The sequence below is a fragment of the Sinohyriopsis cumingii genome, chromosome 9 (assembly GCF_028554795.1).
Source record: "Sinohyriopsis cumingii isolate HCF-2022 chromosome 9, ASM2855479v2, whole genome shotgun sequence".
Classification (NCBI taxonomy): domain Eukaryota; kingdom Metazoa; phylum Mollusca; class Bivalvia; order Unionida; family Unionidae; genus Sinohyriopsis; species Sinohyriopsis cumingii.
Genome location: NC_142969.1, coordinates 111,280,035 through 111,294,619, shown reverse-complemented (window position 1 = coordinate 111,294,619; position 14,585 = coordinate 111,280,035). Strand labels below are relative to the sequence as shown.

Below are 14,585 nucleotides of genomic sequence, written 5' to 3'. Positions count from 1 at the left end.
GTGCTAAGCCGACTCTAACAAACAAACAATCATGCTTACAATCCAGCATTCATTCTTACAAGCTGATGTTAGGAATATGATGTCGTGTAAAGATAACACAGACTCATACAAACAAACACCCAAACGTACAAACTAATGTAACTAGTTGAAGTGTTATTTTATGGTATGGGTACTAACGCACTTAATACACAAACTTACATAGCTATGAGTTGTTCATTAAGGTGAAATGCTGACTCTTTCAAGTCAACGCCAAGAGTTGCAGTCCAACACTCATTCTTACAAATTAATCTATTAGGCAAGATATATGATACAGTGACACACATTGTTTCTAAGAAACTATCACTTGCAAACCAACACTCATTCCAACAAACCAAGGTCAAGGTCGATGGAATGTGATCGTACACAACAAACCAGAATATATAATACCAAAAACTGACTCTGCGCTGTCTACTATGCGCGGAAGAAAATGTTTCCTTTTATTAATAAACCTAACGTGCACACGTTACTTGAATAGTTACCAGCGGCGTAATGGAACGTCGCAAATAAGGGCATGCAACTCCTAATTTATTATCGAGAGCATAAAATCGAAAGCTCTTGCCTGAGCGTCCGTAATAATGTGAGCTGTCTGGTACTGTTCGTATTATAAATCGTTATTGAGGGACAATATGTTCTTAGTCAAGTTTTTCATTTCGTTATTTCCAATGTTTTGTTCAAAAGAAAATTCAATATTTAAGTACATAGTGGAACAAAGAAAATAATCTTCTGACGTCAGCATGGATTTGAAAGCACTTCGGCAAATAAATCGGACACTAAAGATTTGATAGGACATGCGAGCGTGCTCATTTAAAACTGGTTAGGGCAACTTTTATTCTGAACTTTAGCGGCCACAATTAGGGGCAATACCGCAACAAAAGGCAATTTTCAAACATGCTGAAGTTATATTTAATCAATGTTAAACTTTCATTTGCAAAGTGCGCCATACACTCTGAGGTGCATAGACTGATTGAAATGCACAGTAAAGCATATTCCGAATCCCAAATAACCGCTGACAAAATCTGATCGAGTTGTCTCCAGATGGTATGTTCGCCTTGGAGGGCACCGCTAAACTATCGGCAAAAGTAGGTCATAGTTATCATGGGCGCTTTTGTAAATGGGTCAAAATTAGATGGGTGTGTTCACACATGGAGAAGATACATGGAGTCAGATCAGAGGTGAGATACGCGTACTAATGAAGCTCTGTTGAATATATTCTCTTTATGGTTGCATTTTCCTGCACACTGTGACATATCAGGTCATGTATGTTCATGATACGTGATGTTTGCATTCTGCTTTGTTAGCTTTTAATGGTAAATGACCTTTATTATTTCTAAGGTGAATATGTCGCGGCGAAGCCGACAAGACAGGGCATTCATCAAAATTTCTTGTTGGACTATTGCCACCACAAAAGTTTACACATTTTACAAGTAATCAGTGAAAGAGATATCTTTAATTTTGGGTGATATCATGGACTGAAAACTTTGTAAAAAAACTTCGTTTCGTACAATTTCAATTGCCGGTTCTCTTGTATATTTTATAAAGTACGAATGTTATTGTTTGTACAAGGGTATATATATATATATATATATATATATATATATATATATATATATATATATATATATATGTGTGTGTGTGTGTGTGTGTGTGTGTGCAAAAATGATACATCTCAAACCACATTACACATTATACTAATTTGTACATAATATATTTATTTGAATTCGTTTCTTTTTCTCTAGGACTAAATAGTCTGTACAATCCACTGATCTTTAAATGTGTGGTATATACATAAAATTATGTCGAAATTATTATAATTGCAACTAGTCACTAAAATCCATCATATGGATCGAACAACCCTTACACGGTGCGATGTAAAATCAGTTGGAACCTCCTTTGCCTTTTCCGTTGCACGGTCTAAAAAGAAAGAAGTTGTTTGACCCGCAGTGAAAACGAAGCTAAAAGGCGAAACTACCATCAAACATTTTGACTTGTGGTAAATCAAACAAATGTACTCCAATTAACAGTTCTTGCCTTCATCTAAGTACATGTATGTACAATTAGTGTTCCTCCTTTTACTAAATGTTGCTACTTTTCCTCATCTGTTTTTCTTCAACTTCTTGCCGCTCTCTTTGTCTTTGCTCTTATGTTCGCCTCGTTTTCTGCTGTTTCGTGCCTTTATCGAATCGTTTCTTTGATTATTTCCTAGAACTGAATATAATTGTGCCTGGTTCTTCGAGTCCTTTCCTTTGAAAGCGTTGAATAACCTGACAACCATATTCTGTGGCTTGACTCTGTTATCTGTCTCTTGTACTTTTCTAACTCCTTGCTTGATCAATCTACTCATGTTTCCATTTCCTAGAATGTAGACAAAATGACCAATAATTATACCTCTAACATGAGTTTATAAACTATTATCATTTATCTGACTCATTTTAATATTATGTTTGATTTATTAGTTCATACCAATATGTAATAATCTATTCCAAGAATTTACTGTATCATAGATTTTCTGAAATTTCTTTTACCATTTATAAGATCTCTTCATATAAAATTAATTCATGGATCACATAAATAATTTGAGTTTTTATTTTAAAAATTTATAGGACACTTATGATTAATTTTGTAATACACTTTCAACGTCATAATATATAACTTACTTCACTTTGTTTCATAATATATAATGTTTTTACTTGAAGTTTAGTAAGAATGTGTATATTCAAAAGGTTTGTCAATCCTTTGACAATTATCTTAATACTGTTAAACAAACTTGCCTTAAAAAAAACACAAAATTGGACAAACTGTGTTTCTTTATAGTTGAAAGCTATCCTTCTCAGTCGCATCTGTGTAAATAGTTGCAAAATAGCAAAAAGCGCGCGCGCGCACACACACACACACACACACACACACACACACACATATATATATATATATACGTACAGTCATTATCAGATTTCATATGTTTAGATTGATATGAAGCTATTGAGATGATTGGAATATAAATTTCACTAACATTTAACGCCGTTTTTATGACAAATATATTTTTAGGTAACTATTTTTCTTACATGCCACTCTCTTTCAAAAAAGTGAAAACAGCTCAATGTTTTTTTAAATGGTGTACTTATCCTGGGGTAAATAGACGCTAAGAAATAAATAACTTTATCCAGTATTCATAAAAAAAATCTCTGACAAACTATGAAACAAAAGTCCATTCTGTAACTCAGATAGTTGATTTTCTTTCTTAGAATAAATTTTAAAGCATATTTAACAAAATCGTTATTCCTAACAAAGATTGATTCTCAATATCTGGCTTCTATAACGGTTTCTCTACGATAGAATATCGTAAACTGAGTTTGAGCGTGGACTTACGTTGAGAAGTTTATTCAATGCTGAGCCTGTGTGAAAGTTTCAAAATGCAATGAGACAGAGAAGCCTTCCCAGTCAACGAGCCATATTGTTTTACAGGATATATTTTGTCCTGTGAGCTGGGTTCTATTTAGCGTCTCAGTAGTAGAATCCTTAATTATATTTGTAGCTTTAGACCGTAGTTTATAATATTTGTAAGACAAAGAAAATCCAAGATCGGTGGTTCATATTTGGCGATATAGCTCTTATAATGCATCTGCTGCTGAGACTTTAATTGTCAAAAATTAAGTTTGTAAGAATATACAAAATACTGAGATGAAAACGACTGCCAAAAGGATTAACTAAAACTACATGCTGGAATCTTCATAGTTACGGGAATCTAATTCTCATTTTTAAGGTAACACAAATGTGTGTAAACTCCACGCACGCTCGTTTCCATAACAAAGAATAAATATCACATTTGAAGGGTATATTGCTTTAAATCAAATCAAACATATTTTAGTTATTACACTATTAAGTTACTCTAGTCTGGTCCATTTTATGGGAGATGAAACTTTAATTTGGGACTAAAGTTGTTGTAATATTAAGTAATAGCTCACGTGAAGTCTGAGATAAAATCATCCACCTTTGGTTTTATGTTACTAAATATAGAGATGCTATGAGAGGTTAATTGACATGTCGTAACTATTTATCGAATCATGAATGACGACACATCCACGAACGGTGAAATTCGGCGCCTAAACTTGTCACTAAATAGTCTTAAATGAAAAAACAATTTGACGAAATGAAAAGGGCTCACATTTTACTTCCGTTAATTAATATCATTCTTCCTGAGAACAATAGAATTTTATTTCATAAAAGGTAAATTACTTTTTCAATTCACAAATTCAATAACGTAAAATACATAGTCAAATACATGTTGGTTGTCGTTTCTTTCTGAACTGAAACAAATATACACACGATCGTGGATGACGCCCTTACCTGATTTTATTGTATAATTCTGAATTTCCTGACCAGATATTGGTTGGTTGGTAATTCCTTGTGTAGTGTTGGTTGCTGGCTCAAACTCGTTTGGAATGTCAGTTGCATTGGCTTTATCAAAGGCTTCCTGGCGAGGTTTTGTTGTTGTCTGAGTTTGGGGCAAAGACATATCATTGACCTTGTCACGGTTGATAGTAATGTATTCTGAGAGCGAAAAAACAAAAAACAAAACACAAATGTAGATATTGCAGATAGAAAAGGCTATTTTTAAAAATATATATTCAAAGGTATCCATGCATTTACAACTGGTATAAACACTATATCATTAAGAGTTTGTCACGAGGAATATAATTTTAAAAAAGCTCTCTTCTTACAGTCTCGTGAGGTAGTACGTAACGCCATGCTATAATTTTTAAGCTTAGTAAGATACATAATTTAATTTTAGTTTAGTGTGTTTGTCTTTTCTGTGGACATCATGTTTGACGGCTGGATTTCTGTGATGTTGTATTAATTAACTTCACTGTGTGATCAGAATATATTTAATTCACTGTAATGTAGAACAAAATTTTGATATCTTATTTATTTCATTGCTTGCAAATATTGAATACCGTCAAAGAATTCAATAATGCATTTTTAAATGAAATATTTTCCGGAGTTTTAGCAAATTATCTCATATTACTGTTTGCGGCAATCTAACTGTACTATACTATTTCACATCTTCAGTTAGGAACTAATTGTATTTGGCAAATCTTGACATTCGAAATAGGTAAGTATTACAAAGAGATCTGGTAACTATGTGAACAGGAAATATCATTCTTCCGCTACATACAACTGACATGAATTAGTTTCTGACCCTTCAATCATCGTCCGTAACTGATTCACTAATTAGTCAGTCGTTTCGTTCCCGCGTTCTCGGCATTCCATTGTTGGACATTGATCAGTCGAGCATGTTTGAGATTTGTGTTTCAATCTGTGATGAATTGTAATGGGAAAAATGAAGTTTGTTTTTGTTCAAAACATAAAGCAAAATATATTAGACTTGGACTTTACATTTGCTTGTCCGTGTTTGGGTATTTTCCAAATATTTAATTTCCGCTCTAATTTGAATGCGTGAGAAATGTATTTTAGAATTATGCCTAAGGCATAATTATGTGTATTTTGTTAATATAATTAAGCAATAGGTAGAATACAAAATAAGCATATAATGAAAAGGTTACTGCATTTGTATGGGAAAAAATGAACTCGTTTTGTCGGATGGATATATTGCACTCACAAGGTTGTGCAATATTTCCTGCCGAGAAACTCGTTCATATTTTCCAATACAAATGCAGTAACTTATAAATATTGCTTTCTGCATTGGGAAATGTCATCTTTGGTGTCTCAGAGAGTATAGTGACGTCACTTCGGATTGAGCACTATTCCACAACAAACAACAATTTAAGTTCCATTGGAAGCATGCAAAGTTAAATATTATATACTTATTTTTTCTTTGCAATATAAAATGGACTAACATAATATTTGCCTTGAAATTTGAGACCAACTTGTACAATTTGGTTATGGAGGTTTTTAATTCATGTAAATGTTTTTGCTTCTTCTATTTTCTACAATTTACAGGTCGTGGTATTTAGAGGAAATCGTTTGGATTTCAACATTTCTTGTAATCACATTTATATTCATGAGCTGGCAAGTTTTCTTAACAAAGAAAATTCATGAATTTTGTTTGGTGGGATGGGGGTTTCTGGTTGTATCGCTGGAATTCGTATATATCTATACTTTATGGAAATAAAAGCCAAATCTACTTCACCTCGAGTAAGGATGTCATTGTACATCTCCTGTCCTTGTACCGGTTTGTTGATAATAACTCCTTTATAGTTTGTTACTGGCTCGAACTCCTCCGGTACGTCAGTTGTATTGATTCTGTCAAAAATCCCTAACTGAGGCTCTGTTGTTGTCAGGTTTTGAGGCTGATTGTTTGTTATTGGCTCAAACTCCTCCGGTACGTCAGTTGTATTGATTCTGTCAAAAATCCCTAACTGAGACTCTGTTGTTGTTAGGTTTTGAGGCTGAGTGTTTGTTGTTGGCTCAAACTTATCGGGTGCGTCCGTGGTATTGGTTCTATTCAAGATCCCTAATTGAGGTTCTTTTTTTATCTGGTTCTGCGTCTCCTTCGCCGGCATTGGCTTTTTACCGACATTCCCACCATCTGTGACGACGTATCCTGCAGGGAGAGATATTATGAGCATTATATGTGACATTGATTCTTCAATAGGCCAAAAGGGGCCAAAAGGGTTCCCCTCCCCTTGCCTATGGCTATGATATTGTTGATCAGTCTTAACTATAATAGGAGATTTATTTATCCGCACGCTCGATCTGATTAGAACATTATGTATATAATGTTGCTCCAATAAAGTATTATGGACAACATCTTGAATTAAATAGACAACACCAAACACAGACTGATTTTATGGACCTGAAACAATATTTAATCTTTTGAACTTTATATCTCACCCCATACAAGCAAGCCTGACTATAACAGAATAATGGTCTACTATGCATGCACCACCTAAATAGAACAGGTACCCGGAATTATTGCACTATATTTGTTAATTAAGAAAACAGAAATAACTGTACGATGTTCCAACTAAAAAAAGAAAAACGTGTACAGGAAAAGAATGTATTTTTTATCGAATATTATTATGTATATTTAATTTGCATCGTTTCTTAATTTTTTATTTTTTATTTTTTCATGATAAGCTATGGGTTTTGTAACGTATTTAGCAGGTGACATTGTCAAATTATAACTAAGATTTTATCGCGTAAACATTTGGAACATTCTAGAATCATATATTCCATTAGGTAATAGTTTTTATTTAGAAAATGGAAATTGTGACCTAGGTCAGGTAGGAGAAGGATCTTGTAATCAGATAAGCAGTAAAATATGCGCACTTTTCAAGCTCTGTTGAATATTTTCTCCTTTTTGATTTGATTGTCCTTTGGACATTTTATGTATGGTCATGGAACACGACATGCGCATTCAGCGTCCATTAAAACGAAACTGGGTAAATTGCCTACTTTTCATTCTAAAGAGATTCTCGGCGAAACTGACAAAATGTATCATTCGACAGAGTTAGTTTGCTTCATTGTCAGCGTGGTACTTCAGATTTTATTAAAACAAAATAAGTGTGAAATAGAAATGTTTCATTTCAAATGTTTTGTACAATTTCATCTATATTCTCTCTTCATACATTTCCAAAGTGGCAATATTATTATTCTACACTGGCGATGGTATTTGTCTAGAGCGTCAATGGTATTTTTCTATGCTATCCATGGGTATATATCTGTATATAGTCTATTCAAAGACAATGTTTGATATTTGTCAACGCTTGCGCACTTTATATTCATCTGAATGTATTTCTTGTTCTCAAGGAATGCATTGCATTATATGTCGCACGTAAAATCCATGTATTGTTAAACGTGTGGTACATGAAAAAGATGATGCCGAATAATTATGGCTGCAACTGATGGTTAATATACTTTATCATATGGATCGAACAACCGTTACACGGTGCGAGGTAAACCCAATTAGAACCTGCTTTGTCTTTCCCGCTGCATAGTATCAAACGAGATAGGGGTTATTAGACCCGCACTGGAAAGGAGCCATCGAGGAGGAATTTTAATCAAACGTGTTCACTTTTGATGAATCAAACACATATACTCGAATTAATATTTTTCATCTTCACATCTAAGCACATGAATGTATAAGTACTGCTCCTCCTTTTATTGAAAATTTGCTACTTTTCCTCATCTCCTTTTGTTCATCTTCTTGCCTCTCACTGTTCTTACCTTTAAGTTCATCTCGTTTTCTGCTGTTTTTTTCCTTAGTAAGATTATTGTCTTTGTTCCTTCTCATGACCGAATATAACTGCACTTGGCCCTTGGAACCCTTTCCTTTCATGGCCAAAGCACGTGTTCTCATGACGATCATACTCTGTGGCTTGACTCTTCTCTCGGACTCTAGCACTTTTGTAACTCCTTGCTTAATCAATCTGCTCATGTTTCCATTTTCTAAAATGTAGAAAAAAGTGACCACAATTTAGTTTTGACCATGGCTTTGCAATCTCTTTCAGTTGTATCATTTATGATTACTTTATTTTGATTCTGATATTTTATATCTAGTCCATGAAATTGTTAAATCATATACTTTATGAGATAGAATATTAATAAGATCTCTTCATACAAGGTTAATTCATATACCGCATAAATAATTTTTAAAAAGTTTTCAAAATTTTTAAAATGTTCGACAAATCGGTTAATAAACTTACAAAGTCATTTAACATACCTTACTTCACTTTTTCATAAGATGTGTTATTACTTTAAATTTAACAACAGGTTATGTTTATATATCATTTATTTGCTATTTTACAATTCTTTTAAGCCAACCGAAAAACGTAATAAAATTAGATGGATAAAGTAATTTTACCTTGTCGGCTGAGTTTTATTAAGCGTCTCAGTAGTTGAATTTGTAATGATATTTTGAGCTTTAACTGTGGTTCATGATATTTCTAAGGTAAGTAAATCTTTATAAATTTGCACTATATAAGTGATATTAGAATATGTTGTGATACCTTTATCAGGAAAACAATATGAATAGAACCAAAGACATGAATTTAATATTTTCTGATCGAGATCTTATAATACAGTTAGAGTGAACGTTTGGGATACCGAACTTAAACATTTAAAAAGGACATACTGGCATCTTTATAAATAACGGGAACGTTAGTCTTAACGTAACAATGTGCCATATCAGTAGACGCTGAAATCTGGGTCTCAAACAAGGATTTTTTGGGGGTTTCCGGAAGAGCCACTGTCTCGTTCATACTTCGAAGGTAATAAAACTCCACGCACGTTAATTTTCATAATAAAAAGTAAATTTTAAATAGTAAGGGCTTGTTGCTTGCTTTAGATCAAGTCACTAGTCTGTTAAACATTAAAGTTACTATATTCTGGTAGATTTTATGGGAGAAGAATTTCACTCGGGACTACAAGGAATTATATAAAAGCACCCATCTTTGGGTGTGCGTAATTAAATATGCAGATGCTATGAAGTGCTGATTGACATACCGGAAATATCTATTGAATCATGAACGACCATATTACCGTGAACCATGAATGATGATGCCAAAATTGTCATTAAATAGTCATGAAATAAACTGCAAAATCTGACGAAATGAAAGAGAGTTCTCGGTTTAATTTTCTTCCTCAACATTGTTTTACAACAAACTTTTGTCATGCAACGTAAATTATATGGTAAATTAGCATAATGTACAATTTCTATAACGTGAAAAATAAAGTCAAATACATATTGGTTGTCTTTTCATTTTTTTCTCCATGGAAAAAATAACCACATATTTGTGGATCACTCCTTGCTACGACTTTATGGTCATAAAGTAAGTAACTAAAAAGCAAACCCGCGAAGTTTTGTGAAACGAAACAAATAAAAAGAATGAAAATTTCCGTATAAATTTCAGATCCAGAAATGTAGTGGTGCGCTAAGAATTGTAACGTTGTCAAAATCGCGTTGTTCAGAATTCACAACATAATATTATAGTCCAATGAACACTTTCTACTGCCACTGAATGATCCTAACAAATGTGTTTCCTATCAAATAATACATAAATAATGCATAAAATACGTCTGCAGACTTGATGTTACAACAGGAACACAAGAAATAAGAATGTGAAGACTGTCCAGTCGGAGCAACTTATATACAGGCGAGAATCACTCATATAATTGCTACCAGCAAAATCGCATGTTTCCAACATCGTAGACAAAAATTACATGATTTAAACCATTCAACTGGAGTTCAATAAATCCTTTTAAGATACCACCTGACCGACTTGTCCAATGAGAAAAGACCGAATCTTGTCAACAGATTTACCAAACATTTTATTATTGGTAACTGTCAGCACCTATTTATAGATCCTATACAAGTTTACCTTCTTTAGTATCTTAAAATACACCCTAAGCGCGCACGCCAAATCCAGCTATAATCCCTACAATTTACATTCATGAATACAATTTTAAAAATGATAACAAAATCATGTACTACTAGTTGCAAAACAAATATGTACATAACACTCCCTTACCCGATTGTAATGTATCATTTCGCATTTCCCGTACAGATACTGTCTGGTTGATAATTACTCCTGTAGAACTGATTCCTGGTTCAAGCTCCTTGCGAATGTCTGTTGTACTGGCACTATCAAAAGTTCCCAGGTGAGGTTCTGTTGTCGACCTGGTTTGAGTTTTGGGCAAAGTAGTATCATTGACCTTATCACAACTGATAGTAGCTTGTCCTGAGAGCGAAAAAAATATTGATACAGCATATAAAAAGAATATTTTTGAAAATATATATTCATAAGGTATTCTTGCATTTGAGCATAAACACGAAATCAATGAGAGGTTGTCAAGAGGAATAGAATCTTGAAAATCTATTTTTAGAGTCCCGTGGAAAGGTAGGTAACACCCTGTGCTAATTGTTATAAAGAGATCTGGTAACTACATGAACAGGAAATACTATTCTTCAACTATGTACAGCCTATACGAATTGGTTTTTGACCCTTCAGTCATCTTCCTTAACTGATTCACCAATGAGTCATTCGTTTAGTTCCCACCTTCTCTTCATTCCATTGTTGAACATTGGTCAGACCAGAGTGTTTGAGATTTCTGTATCAATTAGTGACAAATTTTGAAAATGGCAAAGAATTTTGTTTTCACCCAAACAAAGGCGAAGGATTAAGCTGTGACAATACATACATTTGTCTGCGTTAATGTGATTTTTTTAAAAAGATGCATTGTCTTCTCTAATTTGATGCAATGAGAGTTGTGATTTGAATTACGTCTAAGACTTAATTTGTGTCCACGTAATGACTTGCTTGCGGTTTATATTGCCATGCTGCATTTGATGAACTATCCGCTGACCCTTGTCAATCAAATCTATCATTTATACAAGAAAAAACACTCATGTTGGAACTATGTATTAGTCGTAATGGACGACGACACTACTGTTAACACTGAATGACAAAACCAGAATTGTCAACGAATAGTCTGGAAATAGACCAGAAGAATTCCGACGAAATTAACCATAATTGATAGCCATGTTTTCTTCTTATTATTTATTTCACAAATAACCCTTTTAGGGCCATATTTGGTACCACGTTTCATAGTTAAAGTAACACAGTTTTCACAGTTTTTATAACAATGAAAAATGCAGAAGTGAATACTTTTTTTGTTTAGTTTGTTTATTTGTTTTTAAGGAAAATCGATGCGAACACATTTCTGTGGGATTTACTACAAGAGTATTGTCTGTGTTCATTTCTTATCCAGGTAGTGGATGGTTGACTCCTCCAGTATGTTCTAAGACTGGGACAATACAAAAATGGTGGTAATACATACGTATTTGTCACAATAAGCTTTTTTAGTTCATCTAAATATCAGCGGTATTCATCTATTCAAACTTGGCTTGAATACTCATTCACTGCGTGTTTACGATCATTGTGTAATTATATGCAATAAATTGGTTCTTCTGTCGTCTAGTAATTAAGGTTTGAATAAATTAAATGATTGTATATTAATGAAACAAATCACTCTGATTTGCAATCAAGATTATTTTCAAGCTGAAATGAAACTTGATCAAACCCAGTTCTAAACAACCTTCATACGTTTTGTCAGTGTCCACTTTGAACAAGGTTCATACCTGCGTTAATGACATCATTGAACATTTCCTGCCCAGGCACAGGCTTGTTTATGATAATACCACTAGAGTTAGTAAACGGCTCGAACTCCTCGGGGACATCTGTAGTGTTTACTCTGTCAAAGGCTCCCAGGTGAGGCTCGTTCGTAGTATGTTGCTTATATCGATCTTGATTCCAATTCAAGGTTCTATAGTTTGCATTTTGACCTATGGTACAGTAACAAATTATAAATAAGGCAGATATACATGAGTATGAGCATTACCAACATAAGTAGGTCTAATAATGAAACAGAAATATGAACTGAAGAGAGAACTATAATCCAGTTTATTTATTTGTGATATATTATGACATTATATTAGTTGTATACATTATATAATAGATTCTGGTGAATATATGTATGCCACTTCCTCACAATCATATCTTGATAAGTCCACATTTTTTCTGTTATGAATTTACTTCATCCATTATACCCATATTCAGTACGATACGTGAAATATATTTCTCTCCCGCTTTGACTTACCTTTCTTTTGTTCAATTATACATATGTTTAAAATGTATGACCTATTTCTGTAGAAATTTTTAAAGCTCCCAACCAACAAAAGTGAGAACGGTGCAATTGCAACCTGTTTTCCCAAAGATTCGGGCTAATCAAGCCCTTCGCCAGGGAAAGAAACAACTTCGAAAAACAAAACACGTAGCACAAAAACAGGGATAAAACTTAAACTATCTACATGAGGCAAAAACATGGCAGGCTTTAACAAACAAAAATCGATAATAAAGAAACCAGCATCAGATGAAAAGCATTAGCAAAAGGTATAAACTACATGACTATTTTGTGTTGGGGTCAGAACAGCAAAAATGTATTAGAAACATGGAAAGGTGTTGTGATCCGCATGAATGCGCATTATCAGTTTTGAGAACCAAATTTGTTTGACATAATTCTAGCCTATAGACAACAAACCATGCGTGGCGAAGTAGAACGTCATCTAGGACCATAAAATACAATGTGTACTACAAAATTATATCCTATAAAGTTGTTGTTGTTGTAGGGTTTAACGCCATTTTTCAGCACACAATAGGCTATACATGGAGGCCAGTATTAATGGTGGAGGAAGAATCCGGGAAAACCCCAGAAAGAACCACCGACCCACGAGAAGCTACTGGAAAGCTTTCTCACATACCCACATTGGCTGAATCCTAGACTCCAACCCATGCAGACAGAGGTGAGATGGCAGTGATCCGTAACGGAGAGCGCTTTAGACCACTCGGCCACTCGGGGCCCCCTCCTATAAAGTTATACGTAGATAAAGTATAAACGGAAATGTGTCATTGAATGGTGTACAGAGACACTGAAAATAATAATTTTAATAATAATAATAATAATAATAATTTTAATAATAATAATAATAATAATAATAATAATAATAATAATAATAAATAAATAAATAAATAAATAAATAAATAAATAAATAAATAAATAAATTAGCAGAGAGTATTCACTGGCTAAAAATAGTCGCAAAGATTTGTTAGTTGAACAATCTGACGTCTATTTGAAATATTGATAAAGACTGCATTTGAAAGGTGAACTTGTATCCATTTTAGATTTTAAGAAGAAATCCTTTATCAGGTCTTGTTTGTAAGGGATAAAACCTCTAACTCTAAATATGGCATTTGCCAAGATATACTTTCTACGCCTACGCAAGAAAAGGCCTTAATTCCACTACTGAAATTATAATTACTTAATGAATTAGTGTTATGACATGCTGCAAATATGATTAACAACTCTGCAAATATCAGCTAATACGCACCTTCTAATGCATGGCTTTGAGTATATAATTACAGTAGTTTGTAATAATTTTCGTAAATAAAAACTATACGTGGAAAATGCTTTACTGTGGTGTTCATACCTTTGGAAATTTGAAGTAATATTCCATAGACTAGAAAAGACCTAAGCCAGATTCCTTGAGAGGCCATATTTTGAGTCTTGTTGAAGTCAACGCTTTTGCTGCACATCCTTCAGCACGAACTGAAATGATATTCGCAAATGAAAGTACGTTGGTATATATCCATATATATAGTCAGCGAAGTAAATTTGACGTCACTTGATGCTGACTTCACTCCCGTGGCTGATAAATTATATTTTCGGAAGTAAACATTATTTGACGTAATTATGTGCAGTCATATCAGTATATTATGTGTAGACTTGTACAACTAAGTTCTCCGAGAATTGCCCCTACGAGATTGATTTTAAACAGTTTGCTATTTTAAAAAAAAATAAAAACTTAAATGAGAATGTATCTGAAAGATTACATAAAAAGCTTTCATTAAAAAATTCTTTAAATAATGGTCCATATAATATGATAACAATTTCAGCGAGATTTTATATTAGAAACAATATTTTCTTCACTATGTCCATTATACGGTAGGAAACTTCGTCTTAATATTTAGTGG

At 33.4% G+C, this 14,585-nt stretch overlaps 1 protein-coding gene across 2 annotated transcripts; it reads right to left on the bottom strand.

Moving 5' to 3' along the window:
- Nucleotides 1–1,728: 1,728 nt before the first annotated feature.
- Nucleotides 1,729–14,201, bottom strand: LOC149792476 (uncharacterized). Of its 2 annotated transcripts, none has more exons than XM_089971060.1 (7): nt 14,042–14,201; nt 12,137–12,340; nt 10,527–10,736; nt 8,224–8,445; nt 6,185–6,598; nt 4,381–4,584; nt 1,729–2,391 (listed from the first exon to the last, which is right to left on the bottom strand). In XM_089971060.1, the coding sequence occupies exons 1-7, from the start codon at nt 14,145–14,147 to the stop codon at nt 2,132–2,134; spliced, it is 1,620 nt and encodes a 539-aa protein (XP_089827186.1). In that variant the 5' UTR covers nt 14,148–14,201; the 3' UTR covers nt 1,729–2,131. The 2 variants fall into 2 exon arrangements, with proteins under 2 accessions (XP_089827186.1, XP_089827187.1); XM_089971061.1 differs by having other exon boundaries at nt 4,414–4,584.
- Nucleotides 14,202–14,585: the final 384 nt, after the last annotated feature.